Source organism: Oryzias latipes, chromosome 14 (assembly GCF_002234675.1).
Source record: "Oryzias latipes chromosome 14, ASM223467v1".
Classification (NCBI taxonomy): Eukaryota; Metazoa; Chordata; class Actinopteri; order Beloniformes; family Adrianichthyidae; genus Oryzias; species Oryzias latipes.
This window is the reverse complement of record NC_019872.2, coordinates 3,667,465-3,693,266: the sequence shown is the minus strand read 5'-3', so window position 1 is coordinate 3,693,266 and position 25,802 is coordinate 3,667,465. Positions and strand designations below refer to the sequence as shown.

Genomic DNA, 25,802 nt, shown 5'->3' with positions numbered 1-25,802 from the left:
AATAAACAGAGACCACAAATAAGAATCAGAATCTTTTATTATCATTCTGCAGTGCACAATGAAATTTTTTCCAGCAACTCTCTTCCAACAATATAAAAAGATAGAATAAAATAAAATAAAGGATAAGCAGCTACATAAGACAAATACTGTACAGTTGAGTGGGGTGAATATTGCACATATGAGTGTGTATTCCACATGTAAAATAAATATTGCACACACGGCATGAATATTGCGTACATAGTTTTAAAGTACAGTTAGAGCATTGTCAGCTGTGTTCTGACAGGGGTTGGTGGGTTATGTTGGGTGGGGGGGGGGTGGGGGGTGGATGGACCTCACTGCTCTTGGGAAGAAGCTGTTCCTCAGTCTGTTCGTGTGGGTTCTGATGCTCCTGTATCTCTTACAACTGTACAAACAGTTGATGTCCTGGGTGGGTGGGGTCTGCAGCTATACGACCAGCCTTCCGTCGGACCCGGCTGTCGTACACTGAGTCGAGTTGTGGGAGAGGTCCTCCCACAATCTCCTGTGCGGTTTTCACCACCCGGGCCAAGTCCTGTCTTGAGCGGTGCAGCTCCCGTACCACACCGTAGCACTCAGACAGAGGATGCTCTCAATGGTGGCTCTGTAGTAGTTCCCCAGAAGTTGAGATGAAATTCCAGTCCTTTTAGGCTTCCTGAGAAAGAAGAGTCTCTGCTGAGCCTTCTTCACCAGGTGGGATGTGTGCAGCGACCAGGTGAGGTCAGATGTGATGTGGATCCCCAGGAACTTGATGTGGTCCACCCGCTCCACCTCTTCCCCGTTAATGAGGAGGGGGGTGTGTGCCACCTTTCTAGTCCTTCTAAAATCCACAACGATCTTTTTGGTCTTGGAGGTGTTCAGGATGAGGTTGTTGTCAGCACACCATCCTGTCAGGTGCTGAACTTCCTCTCTGTAGTGAGTCTCATCATTGTTGGATATGAGACCCACTACGGTGGTGTCGTCGTCGAACTTTAAAGCCAGGTTTGTGGGATGAATAGCGGAGCAGTCGTGGGTGAACAGAGTGAAGAGGGCGGGGCTGAGGACAGACCCCTGTGGTGTTCCTGTGCTCAGGATCAGAGTGGATGATGTTGAGTCCCTGATTCTCACCACTTGGGGCCTGTTGGTGAGAAAGTCTTTGATCCAAAGACACAGGGAGGCAGGCAGACCCAGGTTGTGGAGCTTCAGTGTCAGCTTATCCGGGATCACCGTGTTGAAGGCTGAACTGAAGTCCACAAATAACATCCTGACATAGGTGTCAGGATGCTCCAGGTGGGACAGGGTAGCATGCAGGGCTAGTGAGACTGCGTCCTCTGTCGATCGGTTCTCCCTGTAAGCGAACTGGTGACTGTCCAGAGTAGCAGGGATGATGTCCTTGATGTGGTTCAGGATGATCCTCTCAAAGCACTTCATGATCACCGGTGTCAGAGCGACCGGCCGGTAATCATTGAGGCACGAGACAGATGATTTTTTTGGCACCGGCACGATGATGGAGGACTTGAGACACACGGGAACTGAGGTGAGCTGCGGGGACTAATTGAAGATGTCCAGAAAAACTCCAGCCAGCTGATGTGCACACAGCTTCAGAACCCGACCTGACACCTTATCTGGTCCTGCGGCTTTCTGGTGTCGATCCTCCTCAGAGTGGAGCTCACCTGATGTAGCTGCAGGACGAGAGGCTGGGACTGTTCCTCCATATGTAATAGAGGACCAGAGTCTCTGCTGTTGCCGGGCGTGTCGAAGCGTGCAAAGAAGGTGTTTAGAGTGTCAGGCAGTCACGAGTGGTCTGCTGCATGCTGCTCCCGTGGTCTGTGATGGTTCTGATGCCTCTCCACATCTCCCGCGGGTTGTTATTAGCAAAGTGCTGTTCCACCCGTTGTCTGTGTCTGCGTTTGGCCTGGTTGATGCCCCTCCTCAGCTCTGTCCGGGCTCTGCTGTAGGCCAGCCTGTCACCTGACCTGTAGGCTGCATCCCGAGCTTTGAGCAAAGACCGCACTGTTCCATCAAACCATGGTTTCTGGTTTGGGTACACTTTGATGGACTTTGTGGGCAGAACAGCATTGGTGCAGAACTGCACATAGCTCAGGACGGATGTTGTGTAGGCCTCCAGGTCTGAGCCATCTTTAAACACCTCCCAGTCAGTGAGTTCAAAACAGTCCTGTAATGCAGAAGAAGCCTCTTCGGTCCATACCTGAACTGTTTTGATGGTTGGTTTGGTCCTGCAGATCAGAGGTCTGTATGTGGGGGTTAGCTCCACAGAGATGTGATCTGATATGCCCAGGTGAGGAGCTGCTGCAGCCTTGTATGCACCTGGGATATTGCAGTAGACTTGATCCAGTGTGTTGTTGTCTCTGGTGGGAAAGTGAATAAACTAGGACTACCAAGGTCCAACCCCAAACTAAAATAACAAAACCCAGCAGTATAAGTATAAGAAGCCATTATCAATGGAGCGCAGGTATCACGACTCACCATGGCAATCGTGGAAAAAAAGAGGTCTGCGTATTTTTCGCCAGCTGAACTTGACGTGCTGCTGCAGAGTTACAGTGAATATGAGCACAGATTCCAGAAGAAAAGCAACACCGCTGCATCTGCAAAACAGAGACAGTGAGCGTGGGAAAACATAGCTGCTCAAGTTAATGCGCAAGTTTGCATTTAAATCATTGTTATAAAATATTGGCTGTAATAACTTTTTAAATAGCGTAAGGTGTGAAATAAAAAATGGTGATATTTAGGTGTACTTTTGAAGTGTTATTCCTGGTGTAATTGCATGAAATGCTGCATAGTGTACAGAACCAATCTGGGGGAAAATGCATTTAACGTCGGTAATGTTTAGAGCAGTGTTTTTCAACCTTTTTTGAGCCACGGCACACTTTCACCCTGACAAAAATCCCGCGGCACACCAGCATCCCCAAAAAAAAAAAAAAGCAGAGATTCATGGTCTGTATTGATCGACCCCCCCCCCCCCCCCCGTGCAATCTCACGTGGATTTTTGTGATAATTGTGGCAGAAAAAGCAGGAAGTTGCGGCTGTTTTTTTCTAAGAGATGAACCACCAGCTAAAGACGAGCTCTAGCTGGTATTTTTGTTAGAACTGAGCGACTTTATCAGCAGAATTAAGAACAAGGAAGTGAAGACTTTAACCACTTCTGATAGGTCAGACCAATGACATGTGATTAAGCCTTCAAGAATGATTGGCGGAGACAGTTAAAGGGGCGGGACTTTTCCTTACACAGTTATAGCTGCAGCTAAATCGCGGTACCGTCATTCTTATCAAAATGTCTTTAATAGAATTAAATAAACACAAAGAAAAAGTAATTTTAAGATCTTTTATACTCCTAACTACTCAGTGTTTTATCAGGGCCTGTTTGGATGAACACAGAGCTGAAATCCTGGAGATGGAAAATGTTTTTAGATCAGTGAATCAGGGCAATTTCTCCACGGCACACTTGACCATCTCCCACGGCCACACTGGTTGAAAAACACTGGTTTAGAGGACTTTTTTGTTAACCTTCCCCTCTTGCAAACTTTGGTCAGTTTAATATTAATACATGCAATTGTAGCCGGCCTCACAGGGTTCGGTGTCGGTAGATGTGAATGTAATTATGGCGCTCAGACACACACGTCTGTTCACTCCACATGTCTCTTTATTGTAAATCTTGCACAGCAGAACACATGCCCCCTACAGTCCCACTACCGTAACTGCAGTAATAAATGCATGAATATGATACACTGCATGGGCTGCTACAGAATTGTGTTTTTAAAAGTGAACTTTTGTCTACCCTTGTATTGATCAAGTGGTATAGGTTTATATGGGATTAAGAAAGTAAGCAGTACTAGCAAATTGTGTTTCCCAAAAGTAATTGTTACATTAATCTAATCCAATGTCCCTAATTTCATTTTCATGTAGATGCAATCCTGCAGGAATTAAAAGAACATGGCAGCAGCTAAAATGAAGTATAAAAACATAATTCAATCAGGTCAAATATGAGCATGTCATGGATGTAGGCTTTGTTGACAATATTTTACATATGAAACATCTACATAGCAATACATATCTAATGTTGTTTTCATTGTATATATGTAATTGACTGCAACGAAAAACGGTAACGCTCAAACTAAAACGTATGGGGAAATGTCAAAAAAATCGAGTCTAGGTCTCAAAATCCTCGTACGAGGTAAATATAATTCTCTATGAATGAATGCAGCCTCCTCGTCTATTGGGTCCTCCAAAAAAGGACAAGCCATTCTTGTCACTCGTCTCTGTGTGACGGAAATGTGGGCAATGAAGGTTAAAGCGGAAAATACCGCTTCGTCTTTAAAAAGGGGAGGGGACTGGCAGAAACCTTGAGTTTAGAGAATAAAACCTGCTCCCGACCAGGTTAGGTTCACAGCATAAGTAACCATGGACACTGACTCCGAGTATAAGTTACCTCTCTTTCAGAAACGGGTTTGACTTACTCTGCTTTCTCTGGTTTAACAAACCTCCCATTCTGAAACGGGAAAACCCAGGGTTTCCCTGATTTCAGGGTTAACGCACTCAGTTTACACTTAACCTCCTTTCTGAAACAGGCCCCTGCTCTGCTCTCTGCATGCTTCTCCTTTGGTTGTGGCCTCCTATGACTTAAATACCTGGCAGGTGCTGATCAAGATCATTGGCCACACCTGCCAGGTGAGCAGAATGACAGGTGATGCAGCAAAGCAGCAAAGGAGCAGCAGCAATACATAACAGTTAGTTTCTATAAAAAAAACAAAGAAAGAAAACTCAAGTCAAGGTCTTTCTGTAGCCACCAAAAATTTTACACCTTACAGTATCAACTATTTTATGGTATTTTTGTTTTGTAAGAACAAGATGTCGGTCGCAGAATTCTCTGCAAACAGTTAGCCCTCAGCTGCAGTCACTTATCTGTACTTTTATAATCTATTGTCGTTTTCTCTGGTGTCATTTCTATATTATTGTTTTTTTCAAGATCTCTGCAGTGAATTACACTTTTATTTAGTTAAAAATACATGTTACTTAAATACTTTATTTATATATGAAGAAATGTTACGAAATGATGTGTCTAAATAACTACGTAAGGAACAAAACAACAATATTTAATGGATAAACCTTAGACCAAATAAAAAGGTATGATGTTGTATTTTGAGGAAACTTGTATTGTAACTACAATTTTGTAAATGAAAGAGAATTTGATTTAAAAAATAATTTATTCATAGATCAACAGGGGTCCATATTTTTACCTGTCAGTTAAAGGTAACAAAGACAGGGACACTTTACTACTAATGATGGCAAATGATGAAGACCCAATTTGCACACGGTACATGCTGTAGAGAACATTCAAATAACATTTACATTTTTTTAGAGAGCCTGTAGAACACCAATTCCTTTGTATACTGTTCCACTCTGGTCCTAGAATGAAAAAGAAGCTACAGAACAGTCAACATTCAGAAACTCTATGATGAATGCCTTCAGATTCTGTCTGTTTAAACGAAATATGGCGATTTTATACTGAACGATCTACTGTGAATACCTTCTAAACTTTAAGAAAACAAAAAACAAAAAACTGCAAACTAAGTAAATTTTTAAATTTTGAACACATGATACCCAAACATCATACCCAAATATGAAGGGAAAAATAAAATAAGAGCTAGAAAAAAAAACCGTATGGGTTATAGATAAAAAACAATATTTAATTTACACCTGAACACTTCGAACTTTAAGTATTTAATTTGTTCATTATATTTTTGTTTTAATTGAAAACTTCTGACAAATGTCAGAATACAAAACATATGCACATATATACCAATCAGGGCAAAACCTATTGGCCACGTTATTGAACAAAAGAAGGTGGCAAAAATAAAGACACATAAAAAAAATCAAAACACATATAAATACAAAGACTTTTCATAAAACTATTGTCCTAAATTTAGGTAAGAAATGTTCTTGCTTTTTTATTTTTCATGATTTCCAATCAATGAAAATAGGACCATAGTTAAATATCCGAATGAAATATATTAAAAAATGGTTTGCTTTTTGAAAGTTTACTCTTATGAAGAATTCACCTTTATTTTAAAGCTAAAATTTCTAAATACAAACCACTTTATATATTTAATATGGAAATTTGTTTATCAAAATTAGCAATTTTTCCCCGTGTTTTTGTTTTAGTATAATTACCCAATAATAACAAAACATTAAGAACAACTAAATTAAACATGTTGTTTTGTAACGTTTCACCAAAAAGAACATGTTTTCCCATAATTTTACCAAAACAGAATGGATTATTTTGAAGGTATTTCTTTTACTCTGCACCGTGATGCTGTGTACTTCTTTTTTGTTTAGTTTAACCGGAAATCCATTAAAACATTTGATCTGTGCGTCAGTTTCAATGTGTTTGTGTAAAATGTAATAATAACCCCCTGGCTTGTTCCTTCCTTGTTGCTGTGTTGCATCGTTGTGAATTGAATTGACACATTCAATAAAGTTTGAAGAAAAAAAGTTTCACCGGAAATAACTTTGATGGTGTGTCGCATATTTTCGTCCGTGCTCCTAATGATTATTCGTTCCTACCAATCGTTAAGGATGCCCTGACGCCGTCTCTTATCTTTTTTATTTTTTAAAGTAATAAACATGGTGGGAATTTCAAGGAATTTTCATTTAACGTTTGTACTATTATTTATTATACTCAGTGCTGTTGTGTTCAAGTTTTCGTCGGTAAAAGCAGAAGGTAAGGAACCGAAAATCCGCCACCGAGGTACTGACTGATGATAGCAAAGGACAGAATTAGAATAGTGAGAAGTTTGTGTTTGGAAATCGTTTTTCAGTTTTTTTTTCCTGTTTATTGTAATATATTAAAATATCTATTCATTTTTTTAAATGGCTTCAATTGTAAGGAGTGACAAAAAGTCGTTTAATATCTGCCAAATCTGACAGAAAGTTTTCGTAAATAATTTACGATTTACTAAATTGCGCCATTTTAAACAAACGGGTGTTCCATTAAGGTTTTTGCTTTGATCCTTATTACTATCAAAGATGATAAATACTTGACCAAATAAAATCCTGTCTCTTTTACTACATTGTTTGTGTTTATGTTGTTTTTTAACACTAATAATACCTATTTTTTCCTATTTCACAATTGTTTAACCATTTGTAAATATTAAAATGATTCAATTTTTTGGTTCTAGTCTAAATTCATATATTTGAATGGTTAGTTTGGGATGCAAGAAGTTTGATTTAAATATCTGTTGTATTTAGGATTAATTAACATTTTTCTGTATGACTTAGACAATCAGGAATCACCGGAGCTCATTTTTCCAGATGGAGTGTCGGACTCAGAGAACAGTCCCAAGTTTGTGGAGTCGGATGACCTGAAGTCTGTCCTGAAGAGGCAGTTCAAGACGGCTGAGATTGCGGATGCTGTGCTGGGCACTGATACACCGATTGATCCATCTGATATTGAATCGTTATATCCCAAGAATGTAAAAGACTTCCAGACTGCCTTCTCCCCTCCCTGTGATGAGGGGAGGGATCAGTGCGGTTCCCCGGACCTGACGACTGGTTCACTGTCTCTGGAGGAGGAAGAGGAGCCATTGTCGCAGCAGGTAAATGTCCAAAAATGTTCCAGGAGCACTTTTATATCGTTTCACTTTTGTCTGTAAATCAACTGCCCAACCAGTAAATTCAAAAATTGGCTTTGAATTTTTGTTTTTACGTCTGTGTAATGTACAGTTTTGAATCTATGCACTGGCCATGATTTAAATGGCTGAAACTCAAACATCAACACTGAATGACTGGAGATTGGATGTCTGCTTCCAGGTCACTCTTGAAATGGTTCATTCAGATATTACACCAGTCGAGGAGCACAACACCACAGAGGCTGCCAAGACGTACAAAGTGAACTGTGATAAGAGGAACATGACAGGACTGCAGACTTTCACAGTGCAGGTCCTCAACGCATCACAGGTATCCATGATGATGATGACGATGTTCGGAGGGCCGTTCATAAATGGGCTTAGAACAGTTGTTTGGCACTTTAATTCATCAACATGTTTATTTATTTAATAGAGTTGATAAAGAGGTTTTATTTGTTCCTCGCCTCTGGCTCTTCTTCACTTTTTCAGGACCTGATGGAGTTCCTTAATGCTAACAGCACAGAGTGCTCTGTGGTGCTGTTCTACACAGCCTGGTGCCAGTTCTCTGCCAACTTGGCTCCTCATTTCAATGCTCTTCCTCGAGCTTTTCCCGGTATTCATTTCCTGGCTTTAGATGCATCACAGCACAGCAGGTGATTTATGTTCCTTTATTGACTATGTTAAGATTTTTTTAAGCTAAACCAACCTACTGGATGCATTTTTTACCAAAATTAGATGTGATTATGTTCAACACGATGGTGTGATGAATGGTATCTTGATCCTAAAGTCACAAGAAATATTGAAATTATAAATGTTTGAACAAAGAAAAACAACATAAATGACTTTAAAGCCAACAACATCCACAGAGAAGGTTTAATAAAAGCACTGAGATGATGAAGCTGAAGCATTAGAGGCTTAATAAGATTAAATTATTTTACCTAGCTATATAGTTTTGTTGCTTTTTTCATGTAGCTTTTTTATGTGATACAGTGTGTTCAATATTTGAATGTTTCTCTATTTGCATCAAATTGCAATGAATCAGAAAACAGTTAAACATAGAACCCGTGTTCATTGTCCATGTGGTTTGCCTTCTCATCACCAGCCTCTCCACAAGATTTGGAACAGTGGCGGTTCCCAACATCTTGCTATTTCAGGGCGCCAAACCCATGGCTCGCTTCAACCACACCGACAGAACTCTGGAGACGCTGACGTCGTTCATCACCAACCAGACAGGTAGACGTGCAGCACAGATGGAAATGTCTGCAGTTTAACTCATCTTCAGACAGTCATGACTGTTAATGTTTTCTGTATTGTTGCAGAATTTAGTTTTTAGTTTTATCACAAAAAACATTTTAAAGATAAACTGTAAAATCAAAACATTTATTTATTTTTTTCATCAAACCACTTTTTGCTTGAACGACTAAAATAACCTTTTCCCTTTATCTGATCCTGTCATGTATAGTTATTTAGTTCTTGCACTCTGAAATAAACGTTATTTGAGTTAATTTTGTTGTCAGCTGCTGACTTTAAAGAGATATCTTCTAAACCAAAATGTATTACTCAGATCACAGAATTGCAGCTCACTGTGTTTTCAAATATGTTGTCACAGGGTTTGAAGCAAATCCTGACAGAAATGTGACCGAAGAGGACCTGGAAGGCCCACTACTCAGCGTCCCCATGAGGAGCATCGACTGGCTGCTGGTCTTCTCCATCCTCTTCATCACTGGATTCTCTGTGTATGCCATACTGCGAGCGGACAGCATCCGGTGGCTTATACCGGGACAAGAGCATGAGCACCAGGAGTGAAGACAGGAACCTCTAAGGATGAAAACACAGTTTTATTGAGATTTGTAATTTAATTGAAATTAAAACATTTGTTTCAAAGTAAAAATGTTGAAGTTGTAATTTCAAATAAAATATTGGTAGATTGTTGGGCCTAAAAACTCTTTGACCGTTGACTATGTTGGCCCACAGTTTTGGCCATTTCTGTTTAAACATATTTACAAATGGTATTTCAGAGATTGGTGCATAAGAAAATAATCACAAAGGGTACAGCCACTCATTTTTGCAGGAGAGCTTCATCTAATCTACAAAAAAGCCAAACCTAACAAACAACCCTTGTACGATAGTGTTACCAACAGTTGCACTAACCTTTGTTATTTCTACTGAATAAGAACTCATGGAGCGTGGGGTGAAATAGTTTCATTACAAAAGGAGGGAGTTGTCATTATGTTAAATAACAGTCATATCATTTAGCTTTGAATAGTAGTACAACACTTTTTGACACGTTTTACAAAATCAGTTTTGTTAGATAGTAAATCAGTGAGGAAGTTCCTTTAAGTTTTTGTATGTGTGTGTGCTCAATTTCTGTATGAGTAAACAATGCAGTTTTGCAGGGAATGTGATTCATATTTATTGTGACCTAACTGTCACCAGTTTTGTAATAATAAATGATCTAGGATTCCTTCACATAACCTTCTGAAACAGCCGTTTAAAAAAAAAGATTTTAATCAGGCAGTGAAGTGAACAGCTATGCCTGAATGTGACAGGGCAGTGGGGGACCATTGAGGACACGCAGCGTGCAGAACAGGTAGGTTAGGAAAACGGGCAGCTGACCAAACTCTCCTAATGTTTGGGTTAATGTTTAGCCTCCGGACGGGCAGCTCTTGGCCCTGCAACCGCCTCCGTGGACTGAACGGCCTGAAGGAGCTTCCGTTCCTCAGGAACAACTCGTCAAAAATGGTGAGTGTTAAGGCGAGAAATGAGAGACCCCGACAATTAGCGTCCCAATCTTGTAATGAACGAACGATTTATCGGCGAAGTCAGAGTTAGCGAAAACACTCAGTACTTATAAGGAAATACGCACATTTAATTCCAAAGCTAAGATTTGTCTTTTTTTTTTAAACTTTTTTTCCTAAATAACCCATTTTGTACGACACCTGTACGACTGTACTAATTTTGACGTCTGAATTAATACGTTTTGTTTATTTCTTTTATTTTTTCTAACCGGAAGTGTGACAGTTAGGAAATTAAAAGCATATTTATAATTTTTTTTTATTGATTGAGTTGCGCAAACGTATGAACTGGATTATTATTTAAATGTTTAACAAAGTATTAGCTGACTCGAAACCTCGGGAAAAAATATCTTCTTTTCAGAAGTACAAGATTGACATCTATTGGACACCATGGGAATAGCATTATTTCTCAATATGATAGAGTTCAGAGATTTCCAAGTTTATCTTTTATTTGCACCTTTTCACACATGGGCAATTTATACAACTTAATAAAACCAGTAAAACCCAAGGCAAAGTGAAATGACAAACTAAAAACGATTGAAATCAGGCAAAAATGATCAGCAAAATAACGACAAAAGAACACTGAAATACAACTAAGTTTAGGATATTTGTCACCTTGTCTATCCATGTCAAATGTTCCTTCTTAAAACAATTCACCCTTGGAGGATCATGAAGTATATGAACCATAAAAAGCTGTGTGAAAGGAGGAAATGTTGGTAAATTAAATATTTGTATTTTTTTGTTTTAGTCGTCGGATTCCCACTGGCTCCCCCCTGCAGACCGGGATCAGCTGATGATGGAGCTCAGGGCTACAGGATGGATGGAGGTGGAGGATCGAGATGCCATATTTAAAGAGTTTCACTTTAAAACCTTTAATCAGGTCTGTGTCCCTCAGTATTTTCGTCATACATGTTTTGTTCTATTATGGGATATTAGTTCAGTGTGTAGCTCAAATGAAGAGTAACTTTTTAAGTTATGAACAGAAGAAACTATTCAGATGAACCTTTAAGTCCAGTTGCCCTTGAATGGAAATCCTGCGATAAAACATGTTATTTTATATTTTAAAATGGCTTTAACTCATCAGTGGAATTTGATTTGTGCTCTAAGGGAGAGAAACGTTTGCAGTTTTTATATAAGAAGATCTCTGCGCCAACAGTCCCCGCCCACAAATTTCTAACGAGCTACAGCCGCTCTGCAGAACAATGTCCAAGAAAATAACACCAGTTTTTTTTATTTTTGGCTTAAAAACGGCATAATCATAATTAAAAGACAACTGAGAACGCTTTTATGATAGATCAGAAGAGGTTCAGAATGGTTATTTAAGGAAATAACATCCTGAATATGCATGTTTTTTACACAAAATTATGGCGTCTAAAGGAAATTCCTTTCTTTTTTTTGTGGTCATGTAAGAAGTTACTTGTCCAGTAAACTGCAATGTCCCAGGGCCACTTAGTGGACTTTCTAAAAATCCTGTTCTTAGTTGTTTTAGCTGCAAAAGCAGTCTGTTTTTACACTTTCTCATGTTTGAAGTTGGAGGGCGAGCGCTGTGCTCCCCCATCTGCGCCTCCTGGCTCTGAAACCTCTCCTCCTCTTACCCCCAGACGTCAGGCTGCATTAGCATGACACTCAGCAGGCAGCTGGTTGGCAGCAATTGAGTTTTTGATCAGTGATTTCTTTCACAAACAATCAGATTGGTCAAAATGTCTCATCTGGTTCTAAAACCACTAACAGCTCCCTCAATCCTGCTGATATGCATTTCTTTTCCTTTTTTTTGTCTTTCCTGATGCTTCCCTCCTTTTCTTGTTGCGGCCTGTCTCCCATTTCCACTTCTGCCCCCTTAATATTGGAAAATGAGCTCATCTTGTTCTAATTTTGGCCCCTCTGTCTGTTTCGCTGTCATGTCAGATTTTTGTCTTCTCTTTTCCAAACTCTCCTTCATTTCTGATGGAAGTTTCTGAAAGGGGCTTACTGGAGGGAAGTGGAGATGAGGAGCGACACGCTGACTGATTCCCGTTTAGTTCCAAATGATGTGCTTGAGGAAATTGAACCCTCCAAGGTTTCTAATGAGAATAACAACTTATCTGTGGGGAAACACTTCTTTCTGTGGTCTGTAGGGGGCGGTAGAGCTGTAACCATAGTTCTTGTTCCACAGCAGAACCTGAATCCACATTTTCTTGTTACCACCAGATAAGGGTGCTTCAGGTCTGGATTGATAAATCAAATAAAAATAAACATAAGCTGCACTTGCTTTTTGTTCTAGGTTTATTTTTCTCTGATTACAGCAAATAGAAAGTTGTTGTTTCTGAGCAGCCAGCACCGTGTTTTATCTGCGGTATGCGGATACGGTAGATGTTGTTAGTGGCATCAGTCTTTATGAAGTTACTGAGAGGGATTTTCTTTGTCAGATCCGAAGCAGTTAATCATGTTTGAGGGGAGAAATCCTTTCTCTGGAGTCGTTTTCGACTTTGACAATGCCTGCAATCATATTTGGAAACATCTCTGCTTGCGCTTGTTGTTGATTCTGTCAATTCCGGTTGAAATTGCTCACTTTTATTGAGTCTCGGTCCCTGATATTGTTTACATGCTGCGTATGTTTACAGATGACCATCTGCTATAGATTTGAGAGGATCATGTGGAAACATTCATGCGACATGAGTGAAACAGGGTTGGTTTCCAGAGGCAGCTCGTAGAAGAAGACGTGACCTGCTCATGCTCAACTGTTGTGTTACGTTAGCTGAGGTTGACATTGATGCCATTCATTCTTTAGCCGCAAATATTTAGCCGAGCAGCGCCGGGCAAGAAAGCCCTACAAAAGCTGCGTTTTAGGTTGAAGATATGCGCCTGTTCTTTCTTTTTTCCCAAAGTTAAAAGAGCGACCTCTTATCCAGACCGTTCGACAAATATACTATGAGTTTGGGAATAAAACAGACCTTTAGTTTGCAGATGAAGTCAGTGTTCTAAATAGAAAACACATTTAGCATGGGAAAGAAATGACTTTCTAACCAAATCCAAAACTTTTCAGGCCCTACTCGCACATCCACCTGTGTTTAAATATATATGCAAAATATAAATTAAAGAAGGAAAATCCTTTTCGCCCAAAACTGTTATAAAATGTGCTGAATAGTGGTTAAATATTTATGAAGGGGGAGTTAAAAACCTTAAATGTTACAACTGTTATTCCTTTGGCTTATCATATGATGCAAAAAAAATGCAGAATTAAAATCAACCATGTGATCTCATTAGATGGTGATAAAAATTATAGAATTATAGTAGTGAGACTGATTTACAGGTATAAACATTAGCAGAGACGGACTCAAACACTCCTGTTTTCGGATGGCTCTTTTTGCTCCTTCCTCCATTCTCTTTGGCTCTTCACCCCTCAAATTCCTACAAGCCCCGCCTCTCAGTAAGGGTCTCGATCTGCTTTTAATCCAGTTAACCCTTAATGAAAAAGCGAGCTTCTGGATAACCCCGCCTCCTATGGATCTGCATCCTCACAGCATCAGGAATGAAGAGAGCGCTGACTTTCCTGACAGTTCTTCTTGTACTGCAGCAGATTGTTAGACTAGACCATTTTCTAATGAGAGAGTTGTTGGTTAAATTCCAGATCAGCACGTGACTTTTTACTTTGGTGAAAACATCTACAGCCAACTGACTTAAGACCCCCTTTTTCTCTTTGTTTTAAGTCATTTTTTATTTGTCTGAATATTTATTATTCATTTAGTGTTTAAAACTATACATAAAAGTGCAGGCCTTTTAAAAGAGAAACTCAGTTTAAATGTTTTATTTTAAGAAACACCAAAACCAGCTGCCTGCAAGTGCAAGTGGCCGGGATAGGCTCCAGCAGCCCCGTGACCCCGAAAGGGATGAAACGGAAGAAGATGAATGAAAATGAATGAATATTCTGAGTGTCATTTGGTACAAAATTGGACTGAAAATGAAAAAGAGATTCAGAAAACCTGGGAAACTGTTGGTAACACTTTAGAATGTTTTGTAGAAATTTACAATTTTATTTTGTGGCAATTCGGGCCTAAACACTTTGCAGAAACTGTGAGGTCAAATATGACTAAATCCAACTGCGTTCCACTGTGGAGGTCAGGTTATGGAGTTCAGCTCCCAAATCTGTTTCCCCCCTAAAAAACTCTACAGGAAAGTCAAGTGTGTGAACAGGCCTGAGAGAAGCTTCATGGTGTGTCATCCGTGTTGCAGGTAGGTAGAGAATCCTGCTATCAGATCAATGGTAAGCTAAGATCTCCATGACAAACCTTTTGGCAATAGGGAAGTCATGGTAAGCCTGGCTTTAATGAGAGGTTTGAATGCACTGGCTTTAACGCAATGCCGGAGCATTACATGACACCAACTACTGCGTCTCAACTGTGAGAGTCTAGATTTGGGAATATTAGTCCTGCCGATGTTCCACATGCCGAGCAGAAACCCGTTTACACTGAACAGAACTTGACGGCTGGCAGCTTTGCTTCATAACATCTCCACGTTTGACCTTAAATTATATACCAGTGAAGTGGGCAGGTCTGTCCAGCCAGCTGGAAGCTGGAGAAACGCTGTTTGGAAGTGAGAGGAGTGTGGTCATCATCATAACCGCAAACAGCACGGTTGGAATCTCAGCCGTTTTTTTTTTTGCGTTCGGCTGCAGAAATGCTTTAAGGAGGCAAACGCTGATGTGGTTCCATGCCTAACGGTTGGATTCAGCGTGCAGGTTCTCCTGCTCACATGTACATGTGTGTAGTGTGGATGTCAGTAGAGAGTCCTGGCACGGTGGAGCAGGCATCTCTAAGCCTTCGGGCTGCGCGGCGGTGGAAAGCCGATCTGTAAATAACAGCCATGTGTTTGAAAGTGATTCAGCCCACAACTCCTCTCTGCTCCAGCTTCAAATTGTCTCGCGTTGGATGACAATCATGCTGTAATGGTGCTAAAATGGCTCCTTGAAAGTGTGTGTGTGTGGAGAAAGTGGGACTGCTGTTGGGTATTCCTAATTATTTGGGATGGGGGGGACTGTGTCGTGTCATGTCAAATTATCGGACAGCTGCTGCTTGGTTGGCAGGCTGAGGGGATGGAAAGCTGGCCGGACGGCTGATCTGACACGTGGCCGGCACAGTGACGATGGAGGGGGGGGGAAGCTCCTCTGAAGGGAAAGCCCTTGACCTCTTGTTGACATGTTGGCTGGTAGTGGTGGGATGCCTTCTGTATTTATATTCACACTTGGACAAAGTGGATGGTGTTTATGTGACCCGCAGGTGACAGACAGTTCCTTTGTAGTGACGGATGGCGGCTTTTGTTTGACACAATGTTTGTTTCAGCTTTTTGGCCTCAAATCGGATCCTTTTTCACTTTTATTTCAATTCCAGATCACATTTTAACCAGCCTTCTTTTTTGCAAACCACTGAAACGAAATTAAGACGACAAATATTTTAAAGAACATTGTAAATTTAGTAGATTTAGTAGATTTAGCAACACAGTAATTAAAAATGTATAGATTTTGTGTTTTGTGTTGGTAGACATTTATCCGATGAGATAACTTTGAAAAGTATATCAGAAAGTGACCAATTGTTTCAGAATAAGGACAAAAACAGATGCTTGAGCTTCCGACTGATTAAATCCGGTAACTATGATCGGTTTTGAGTTTGTTGTGATCCAATTCTCAGATGTGACGTTTAATTGAGGTCGTCCTCGCACAGAAAGTGTTTTTTTCAACAAAAATTCTTGTTTTTTTAGTGAGTACTTGAAAAAAAATCATATTAGACTTATGAATTGAAGATGAATTGATTTAGTTTGAGGGCAGTGATACCAACCCCAAGTCATCAAATCCTTACATTTCTGAAGAAAAGGCAGAGAGGTGGGGCAAAAATACCTGTCAGTCAAACGGCAAAGGGACAAAATTATGGGAAACTGTCCACAAACCAAATAAACCGTTGACTGTTTTTGAGAACTGGAACCAATAAGTGTAAGTCACCCACAGCAAATGGTTTTCTTCCAGTTCCACCAATATGAAGTCAATTCAGTCGCCATTTTTCCATGATATGGAGCCCGCCAGACGACGTGCACCACCACCAGTGATTGGTCCGAGTCTGTCTGAGTCTGCATTTCTATGGCAACCACTATAGCCAATCTGGAGTTAGCTTGTTTGAGTCCACACCCCTACCGTTTGATAGTCAGTTACATGAAATCAGTCAAACTGTAAAAGTTGGCTCCACCTACTTTTAAGGCATCTGATTGACTAGTCTATAACTTAAACATCTTACAGTAAAGAAAATGGTAGGGGTGGGCGATATATCTGTACCAGTATCAGCCGATATTTGCTTAATTTGAGTTTATCTGTATTGGTCTGATATTCAAAATCTACTGATATTCTGAAACACTTTATTTTTAAAAGGTATACTTGTTCTTAATAGGTTGGGAAGCGTAAATTGACTGTTTTCCCCGGGGCGGCCGTGGTGCAGCGGTAGGGCGGTCAACCCATGATTTTGATTCCCGCCTTGCACACCCATATGTTGAAGTGTCCTTGGACAAGACACTGAACCCCACCTTGCCTCTGGTGGTAGGTTCACGCCAGTGTTCTGCAGGGGTGTGAATGTGTGTGTGCATGGGTGAATGTGTGTGTGACTGTAAAGCGCTTTGGGCCTTGTAGGTAGAAAAGCGCTTTATAAGTATACGACATTTACCAATTCAGGAAAATGTTCTTTTTGATAGGGATATGTGTTGTTCCTGATAGATCCCTGGCAATGGGGAGCTTTTGGTTCACAGTTATGTCCAGTATTCAATAAAGAGTCTGAATGCTTAAAGATATATGTAGGTGAAAGTTTGAAAGTGATCCTTGTTCCTATGAGATCCTATGCTGTATGTTAAAAAGGTCAAGTACAATGTGATTGTCCAGTAAAAGAAAAGTTGTGCATTTCTGATAGAGACACAAAAAGGAAATATAAACTTTGTGTTACTGTTGAGGATTAAATATCCATATCGGCAAATATCTGCTATGGGCCACAGTTGCAGGGGAAATATTGTTTAGCCTATTGGCTGGAAAAATCATCTTGGCCCATCCCTAGAAAATATATCATGGGGGAAAAAAACAGGATTATCAAGAATTTCACAGTTTAGGAGAAAAAGTTCAGTTTCCTTATGGTCCAGGATGGAGGGTGAGTTTTTGAAAAAGCTTGAGGAATTGAAATTGGACAGTGTGCACGAGTGCTTAAGTGTTAACACATAATCCCTTTACCTGTCAGTCAATGTTCTCCAGCAGCAGATTAGCCTGAACTCGGCCCTGAAAGACAAGACATGTTTGGACAACACCTGACATGACAGGCCGCTTAACCTTCTCCATTAGGCCCAATGAAAAGGGAGAAAAAGCAGACCACCTCACTCTCCAAATTGCTGGCTCTGGGGTCAAGTTGCAGGAATATGTCAATTACCTAAATTGATCAGGAGACGGTTTCCCTGATAACCAATTTGATGTCGCTGCTGATCGTGTTACACGCATAGCACAAGACGAGAAGCAAATAAGGCGTATCAGAAATGGGTTACACCCCACCAAAGCAACTGGACGCAGTTTCCTTTGTGGAAGTAATTCTGTTTGGTCGTGTCAGGTGTGGCTGCAGCCTTGGCCCGTAAACAATGGCATTTCAGTTGATTTAATTAGACAGAAAGGAAGCATTTAGAGGCTTAATTGAGATTGCAGTGGGAAATTGCCCTGAAATAGGTCTACCTGATTCCCCCTCCCTCCTCCTTTTGCTATGTGTATGAGTGATTTCGCTCTTCATTTTGTGGATAATTAGAATTATGGTAATGACTCCCTGGATGGCCTTTGATTGAGGAGAACCTCATGCCAAAGCTGAAATATGAAGAGTGTGTGTTTTTGTGTGCTCTCCGTTGTGGGGGTGGAAGTCGCCTGAATGCAGACGTCCTCGTCTGTGAGCCTCAGATGGCAGCATTGCTCTCTCTCCTATATCTCTTTCATTTGCGTTGTTTTCCTGCTTTTTGGACCATGCCTTTGTGTATGTGTGATTCTACATCAAAGAAAGGACCTGTTCTTCAGCCTGAAAGCATTTTAGGTTTCTCTCTGCCCTGAATTCAAATACATGCAACATTTACACAAAATAACATGTGTTGTTCTTAATCAGGGTATCAGCATTTTTAAAACGTTGGATTTTAGGGGGAAACCCTTTTTATAAGTAGTATTATTGTGCAAAGTATGACTGAAAATCAGATTTGATGGATGACAATATGTTGGGCCTTTTGCATACACTGAATGACAGAAGGAAACTATTAACTGTTAGGATTAACAAAGAGTTCAAAATGTAGAAATCTTTTGCAGAGCTGATGCTGTGTGTGATGTGCAGACATTTTACACTGTTTACATATTGATGTTGCTACAGACTTTCAGTTCTTTTATGAATCTTTATGTAAATGTTTCACTGGTTTAAATCAGTTCTCATTTAAGATATTTTTTGTGCAGATAAAAAAAAGAACTATATTAGGTTTCATCTGCTGAATATTTAAATGAATAAAACAAAATTGGATTTAGTATCCAGAGGAAGTCAGAACAGGAAAAATGTTGTGCTGTAAGTCAAAATGAGAGAAGCTCAGATGCATCATGTGAAGAGAAAGCAATAAAAGTCAGGGATGGTGCTTTTACAAACTGAATTCAGCATAATTATCAATGTATTGGGAGAGTTGAATGAAACGTTGATTACAGGAGAGGAAGTTGAGCAAGCTGTGGGAAAGTTGAAAGTAGGAAAGGCTGCAGGTGTGGATGGGTGTGCTGGGGAATGCCTGAAGTGTGGTGGAGCGATCGTGATTGAGTGGTTAGTGAGATTGTTGAATGTGTGTTTTGCAAATGGGCAGGTGCCGCTTGATTGGATGAGTGCGTGTGTGGTTCCCCTGTACAAGGGTAAGGGTGATAAGTATGAATGTGGTAGTTTTAGGGGTATTAGTCTGTTGAGTGTTGTAGGCAAAGTATATGGGAGAGTGCTGATTAATAGGGTAGTGGAGGGAACTGAGTGTATGATTGGTGAAGAGCAGTGTGGTTTCAGGAGAGGTAGAGGGTGTGTGGATCAGGTGTTTGTTGTGAGACAGGTGTGTGAAAAGTTTTTGGCTAAGGGGAGGGAGGTGTTTTGGGCATTCATGGATTTAGAGAAGGCGTATGATAGGATTGATAGAGAGGCGTTGTGGGTGGTGTTGAGTATGTATGGTATTGATGGTAGATTGTTGGAAGGTGTGAAGAGTTTCTATAGAAACAGTAGAGCGTGTGTGAGAGTAGGAAATAGCATGAGTGAATGGTTTCCTGTGAGGGTTGGTCTGCGTCAGGGATGCGTGATGTCTCCGTGGTTGTTTAACGTGTATATGGATGGTGTGGTAAAAGAGGTGAATGAAAGGGTGTCGGGTACGGGTGTGAGCATGATAAATACTGACGGCAGCAAATGGAGTGTGAATCAGTTGCTGTTTGCAGATGATACTGCAATAGTGGCTGACTCAGAAGAGAGCTTGGCACGTCTGGTTGAGTAGTTTGGGAGGGTGTACGACAGAAGGAAGTTGAGAGTGAATGTGGAAAAGAGTAAGGTGATGAGGTGTACGAGGTTAAAGGGTGAACGCAGATTGAATGTGGCATTAAATGGGGAGTTGTTGGAAGAGGTAGAGTGTTTTCAGTATTTAGGGTCGTGTGTCTGTGTGGATGGTGGAATGGGGGGAGAGGTAGAGTTTAGAATGAATGAAGTACGAAAGATATGGGGGGGAATGAAGAGAGTGTTTGAATGTAGATCACTGGGAAAGGATGCAAAAAGGAGATTGTATGAGGGTGTGGTGGTGCCTGCAGCGTTATATGGGGCTGAAACATGGAGTCTGAAAGTGGCGGAAAAGAGGAAGCTGAATGTAGTTGAGATGAGATGTTTGAGGAGTATGTGTGGTGTGACGCGTATGGATCGTATGAGAAATGAAGTTATCCGAGAGAGAACTGGTGTGACGCGAGAGTTGGCTGAAAGAGCAGAGCAAAAGGCACTGGGATGGTTTGGACATGTTGAAAGAATGGAAAGGGAGCGATTGGTGAAAAAGGTATATGAATCTGATGTGAGTGGAGTGAGAATGAGAGGAAGACCGCGAATGGGATGGACAGAGGGTGTAAAAAGAGCGTTGAATGCAAGAGGGATGACTGTGGTGCAGGGGAGAGAGGCTGCTCAGGACAGGGATGGGTGGAGAGAGTTTGTGTATGGATGAATGGATGGGTGTGGTAGAGGTCTGGTCTTGGGATGAAGCGGCAAGGGGAAACCAGCCTTGGCTGAGGCCCTGCAGTGGAGGTGCCCACACTGGGCTGTACAGCTGACCCTGGTGCAGTGTGGTGTGGCTTAGACCAGATCTCAGACCAGTCACACGCACATACACACACGCACTCACGCACTGAAGGAGGAGGGTTTGGGGAAGAGACAGAGGGAGCTAAAATTGTGTGCCTTGTCTAGGCTACCCCACCTTGGTGGGACACAGCCTTGGTAAATAATAATAATAATAATAATCAATTTGAATGCTATCTTGAGAAAAGATGTGTTTTTCAGTTTTTTTTTCCATTTATTTGAAATTGTCAAAAACCATTGTTAGATGGATTTTTCTCAAAGTGTTTGTTTGCATTCAGTAAATAAAGATTAAATCCATATTTTTTTCTCCCGCAGGCATTTGGCTTTATGTCTCGAGTGGCTCTGCAGGCAGAGAAGATGAACCATCACCCGGAGTGGTTCAATGTTTATAATAAGGTTATTATTACATCACAGCTTTATCTGCTTTAGAAATCTCCGTTCACAGAATCAAACGTGTATCCTGGTTGTGTGTTTGAGTTCCTGCCATGCTGATTTATATAAAAGACAGACGGGTTGAGGCTCACACCCTGAAAAAACTCGCCACGTCTTACTGTTTTCCCACACACCTTTGAACCCGGTTAGCCTTTTTTTTTTTTTTTTAACTGAGAGCAGAAAGTGGTTGATATGACAAAGCAAGGCCGTGAAAATCTCTGGGCATTAGCTTCTAGCCACTGAGTCACTGTGTGGTGGACCGGGGCGCTGGAAGGGGAATGCTGCTCCTAATCCACTCTTTATTAAAGTGGCTGTAGAACAGAGCTGCAGGTCTCTATTGCACTGCAGCTGACGCCCCCCGGACAAACACACACACGGCGCAAAGTTCCCCATCCACCAAATATACGCTCTTTACCGAGCTGCTAATGTTCTCTGAAATGTAAATCTTTTTTATCTTTCTTGGCCGTTCGTTTACTAAATCTACGTTAGCAACATCTGTCTTCCTGGACCAGGGCGAACCTCATTGGTCGACTGACATGTCACTCCAACGCCGGTGGGTGGAGCAGAAGAAACCAAATTAAATCAAAGCAGAATAACAGGACAGTTTGTGTCCATGTTTATGAGCGGCTTAAAAAGAGCTGAAATATGACAGAATTTGTGGTTTGTGGGGGGGGGGATTGTGTTTGTGGTTTTATGCCATTTGTCGACGGCTGGCTGTGTCTAGAAAACCACACAACTAGAGCCGCTGCACCAAACCCTCCCCACCATGAACGTAGCTCCCCGGGTAGAAACAACAACAAAAAACGAGAGCACACAAGCTTCTGCTGCCACAAAAACCTTCCATTGACCTTGTTATTATTTGGAAAATGACACAGTGAGAGTGGGACATGAAAGCAGGGCTGTTCAGATGGCAGTTAGTGAATAGAACTTCCAAATATTACATTTGAAGGGGAAATACTTGCTTTGCCACGATTTCCGTTTAAAGCATCACACATGGTCTGCATCTTTTAAAGGACTCACGCGTGACACCTGCGAACGGACATGTCAGTTTTTTAGGATATTATTTTTGTCAAACTGGATTAACCTTTTGGAATGAAAACACCTCAACGTTTCTGTCTTATGCTCCGTGTGACTCATTTGCAGCTTTTTAATGGCTGTAGTTTTTTTTTCTCTTCTTGCTACAGAAGGAGCAGATGTTCACTTTTTACTATTTCTGAAAAATTCCATTATCAAAATTATCCCTACTTTTGATATCTAAAGATAGTAAAATCAGCAAGCTCACCTATGAAATTCAGTGTCGTTTTCTGTTTTTCATGTTATGAGTTTTAAATATCCACTCTGATCATCTTTTGTAGTATTGTAAAGGTTTTCCTAGTGGTCTTTAAATTATGATTAGGCCGTTTTTTGCCAAAAAAAAAGAGTTGTTTTTTAGGACATGGTTTCTTCAGAGCAGCAATAGTTCATTAGAAATTGGCCTCTGAGTTGTGGGTGGGACCATTGGCATGGTGCAACCCCGCCCCTCTTCCCCTCCCTGTTGCTGAGAGCTTGTGGCCCGCCCAGCGTATTTTCTACATAGTTAATACAATTTTTTTTTCAAACTGCATTTTTTCGTCTGCTCCCAATTCACAAGGATTTTAATAAAGAAATGAACAAATAAGCTTAATATTTTCTTTATATTTGACCTCCATCATTAGAAAAATGCCACACAAACATTTTCATAGGATTGTCTTTAAGACTTCTGTGTTTGTTGTATATTCTAAATTTTTACATCCTTCCACTTTTCTCACAGCAAGGAAAAAAGCATATAGACTTTTCTGAATGTGTGACTTTGTTCAAAAAGCTAAAGCTCTATGATTGTAAATTAAAACTTTGCATTTCTGTGTTTTTCTCTCAAAAATTGATTAGAAAAAATGAACGAGTTCCCCCCTTTAAATCAGTTGAGAATTTATTTTGCCCTAAAATCACTAGATTTGAAAAAATAATAAAAGCTCAAATGTCTTCACAGGTCCAGATTACACTGACGACACATGACTGTGGAGGACTCTCCAAACGGGACATCAAACTGGCCAAGTTCATTGATAATGTCGCTGTTTCCCTGTAAACTTCCAAAGGTTTTAGCAGTCAAGCTGTTTCTAGGTTCCTTGCTTTTGTATTCAGATCTTCTATAATTGGGAATTTTGCTAAATATCCGTCTGCTCATCTCTAAAAATTAAAAACTCGTTCAAAAGTAGTTTTTTTTTTTTACCTTACTTGTGTATTTGTATATTAGCAGTTTTCTATTATAGACTTTGTGTTTAGTTTAAGAAATATCAGAAAAACAAAAGCTGCCTTCACCTCACATTGAGCTTCTCGTTTCCAAGTTTCCACACAGAAAATGAAAATAGTGGTAAGTGCTGTTTGGTATCCAGTACCTGCCAGGGATCTGCAGAATCCTCTCAGCAGTCAGTCCTCCCCCGAGCCACATGTTCTTGTTTAGGCTCCACAGACTGAAGGAGGTCAGCGTCGGTAGGAAGGGGATTTATTTGATTTACAGTTTGGTCATGGATGAGTCAGATAGAGCTCCCATGTTTTCTGCTTTTAGAAAAGATCAGCAAATAACAGCTTTTCTTTGAACTTGAAGATGTGGATGTGAGATCATCTTCTTCCCAAAAGTTGACAAATGCCACAAAGGATCCACAGACAGTCCCTCAGGGTGATAACATGAGGAAAGAAGGAGAACGCAAATGAAGGAACACTATTATTCGCCTTTTATGAGACGTGAGGAATTTTTTTCTCAAAATTCTCTCATTTGGCTAGAGGAATGTCTTGGAAGAACCTTTCAGGTCAACATCTCCGTTAAATTATGGCGAGGCCCTTCCAAACATGAATTGCCTCCTCTTTGCAGAAGTCTGTCATTGATGGACTTCTACAGTCTTCTTCATCCAAGTTCTCCTACGCTGCAGCTCAGAGTCCCGCCCCACCCTGGGTAAAACTGAGCGTTCCAAGCAGAGCCGCCAAAAACCAGAGTAGTCCCTTCAACATATTTTGACCTGTTCTTATTTTAACAATAAAAAAAGGTTTAAAATGTACATTTTTGTGCCCAAAGGTTTTGTCAAATGATTGATGGCTGTCTTTCAATGTGGAATATGAACATTTTTATCTTACAGCGTTGCCTTTAATTGTGTTTTTTGCTAAATGTACAGCTCAGCTAAATTCTTTGCTAAAATCTTATTGTTTTTTTTTAACATGCAATCAATGATAAATTATAGTATGATTTTTTTTCTGGGTTTCTATTTTATGTAAATCTCAACAAACGTTGATACTAAAGTAAATGTAATCACAAGTTAAGAAGTCTGTGAAAAAAATAAAAATTCCATGAGTCAGGTTTAGTTGTGATTAGATCAAACCATCCATCCAGCATCTTTTCCTGATTAACAAGGTTCTAATATATTTTTTTTCACTTTTTGATAATGTATTTATTATTTAAAAATACATTTATAAAATATGTTGTCTAACATTTATTTATTTTTGTTTGCAGCTAGATTTTTGTTTTAGTGCATGATGGGAAGAACTCAAAAAGTGAACTCAACCTATATTCAAGCAGAGATCCAACATGGATGAAACCTAAAGTTATATTGTCTGTAAACGTTTATATTAAACTCTGGGAATTCTGTTTTTTTTTTTTTTGCTGCAAAAGCATCTAAACCCACACAAAAGCTGCTGACGAAGACGGGATGAAGGGTTGCAGATAAGAAGTCAAATATGCTGCACAAATAATCCATAAACGAGTGTGACCGACACTAATCTGTGGATCAAAGATGTGGAGAAGTTCAGGGATTGTTACACGAGTGGAAAATTGCACAACACAGTTGCTTCAAGCAAGCAAGTCTGCAAACAATCCAACAAATTTGAGATTTTCTTTTCAATATTTAAAAACCATGTTTTCTCTGTTTTCACTCATCCCATCCATGTTGGTTTAATAAAATAATAATAATAATAATATGGCTCCTCTCAGCTTTTTTCAATACAAGAAGTTTTTTTTCAGAGCCTGAAGGAAAACTTTAATGGTGGTGATATTTTAGTTTGGACATACTCTTTAAGAGTAAACAGGATAAAAAAAAAAGCATGACAAATATCTGAAAGGAAGTGAAAATGAGTAAAAGTTTATCAATTGTGCACCCAGTACACCATCTATCATGGTCCTGTTCCCACTCTTGTGAGTACACATTCAATTCCAGATATATAATTACACAGAAATGGGTAAATATACAGCCTAGAAACATGGAAACATCCAACACACATTGTCTAACGTAAACACTCATTTGGTTCCATTTAAACCTTACTTGCTAATGCGCCCAAATCCATCCTCTCCCAATTCAAATCTATATTCATAAACATTTACAGTTTCTGAAGATTCTTTTATTTGTTTTGAAGTCTTTGAATGGTCTCAGCCCGCCTTACCTACCTCAGCTTCTCTTTCCTGACTAGTCTCAGGTCAGCAGATCAGCATGGAGGTGTCAGAGGAAGTGCAGGAGGAACGAGGCTTTTCTATCTGCGCGCCAAATGCACTTTGTTTGACTTTTAGTTTTTGTTAAAGTGCTCTATAAATG

At 40.2% G+C, this 25,802-nt stretch overlaps 2 protein-coding genes across 4 annotated transcripts; both read left to right on the top strand.

Moving 5' to 3' along the window:
* Window positions 1-6,550: 6,550 nt before the first annotated feature.
* txndc15 (thioredoxin domain containing 15) lies at window positions 6,551-9,528 on the top strand. 2 transcript variants are annotated; one of them, XM_011483125.3, is made up of 6 exons: window positions 6,551-6,733; window positions 7,324-7,607; window positions 7,822-7,968; window positions 8,127-8,290; window positions 8,740-8,870; window positions 9,247-9,528. In XM_011483125.3, exons 1-6 carry the CDS (start codon window positions 6,637-6,639, stop codon window positions 9,441-9,443), a joined length of 1,020 nt encoding a protein of 339 aa, XP_011481427.1. In that variant the 5' UTR covers window positions 6,551-6,636; the 3' UTR covers window positions 9,444-9,528. The 2 variants fall into 2 exon arrangements, with proteins under 2 accessions (XP_011481427.1, XP_004076101.1); XM_004076053.4 differs by having other exon boundaries at window positions 6,557-6,733; window positions 7,291-7,607.
* A 633-nt stretch (window positions 9,529-10,161) lies between these two features.
* Window positions 10,162-24,997, top strand: pcbd2 (pterin-4 alpha-carbinolamine dehydratase 2). 2 transcript variants are annotated; one of them, XM_004076052.4, is made up of 4 exons: window positions 10,162-10,379; window positions 11,181-11,312; window positions 21,097-21,177; window positions 23,219-24,997. In XM_004076052.4, exons 1-4 carry the CDS (start codon window positions 10,266-10,268, stop codon window positions 23,312-23,314), a joined length of 423 nt encoding a protein of 140 aa, XP_004076100.1. In that variant the 5' UTR covers window positions 10,162-10,265; the 3' UTR covers window positions 23,315-24,997. The 2 variants fall into 2 exon arrangements, with proteins under 2 accessions (XP_004076100.1, XP_020564311.1); XM_020708652.2 differs by lacking the exon at window positions 21,097-21,177 and having other exon boundaries at window positions 10,174-10,379.
* Window positions 24,998-25,802: the final 805 nt, after the last annotated feature.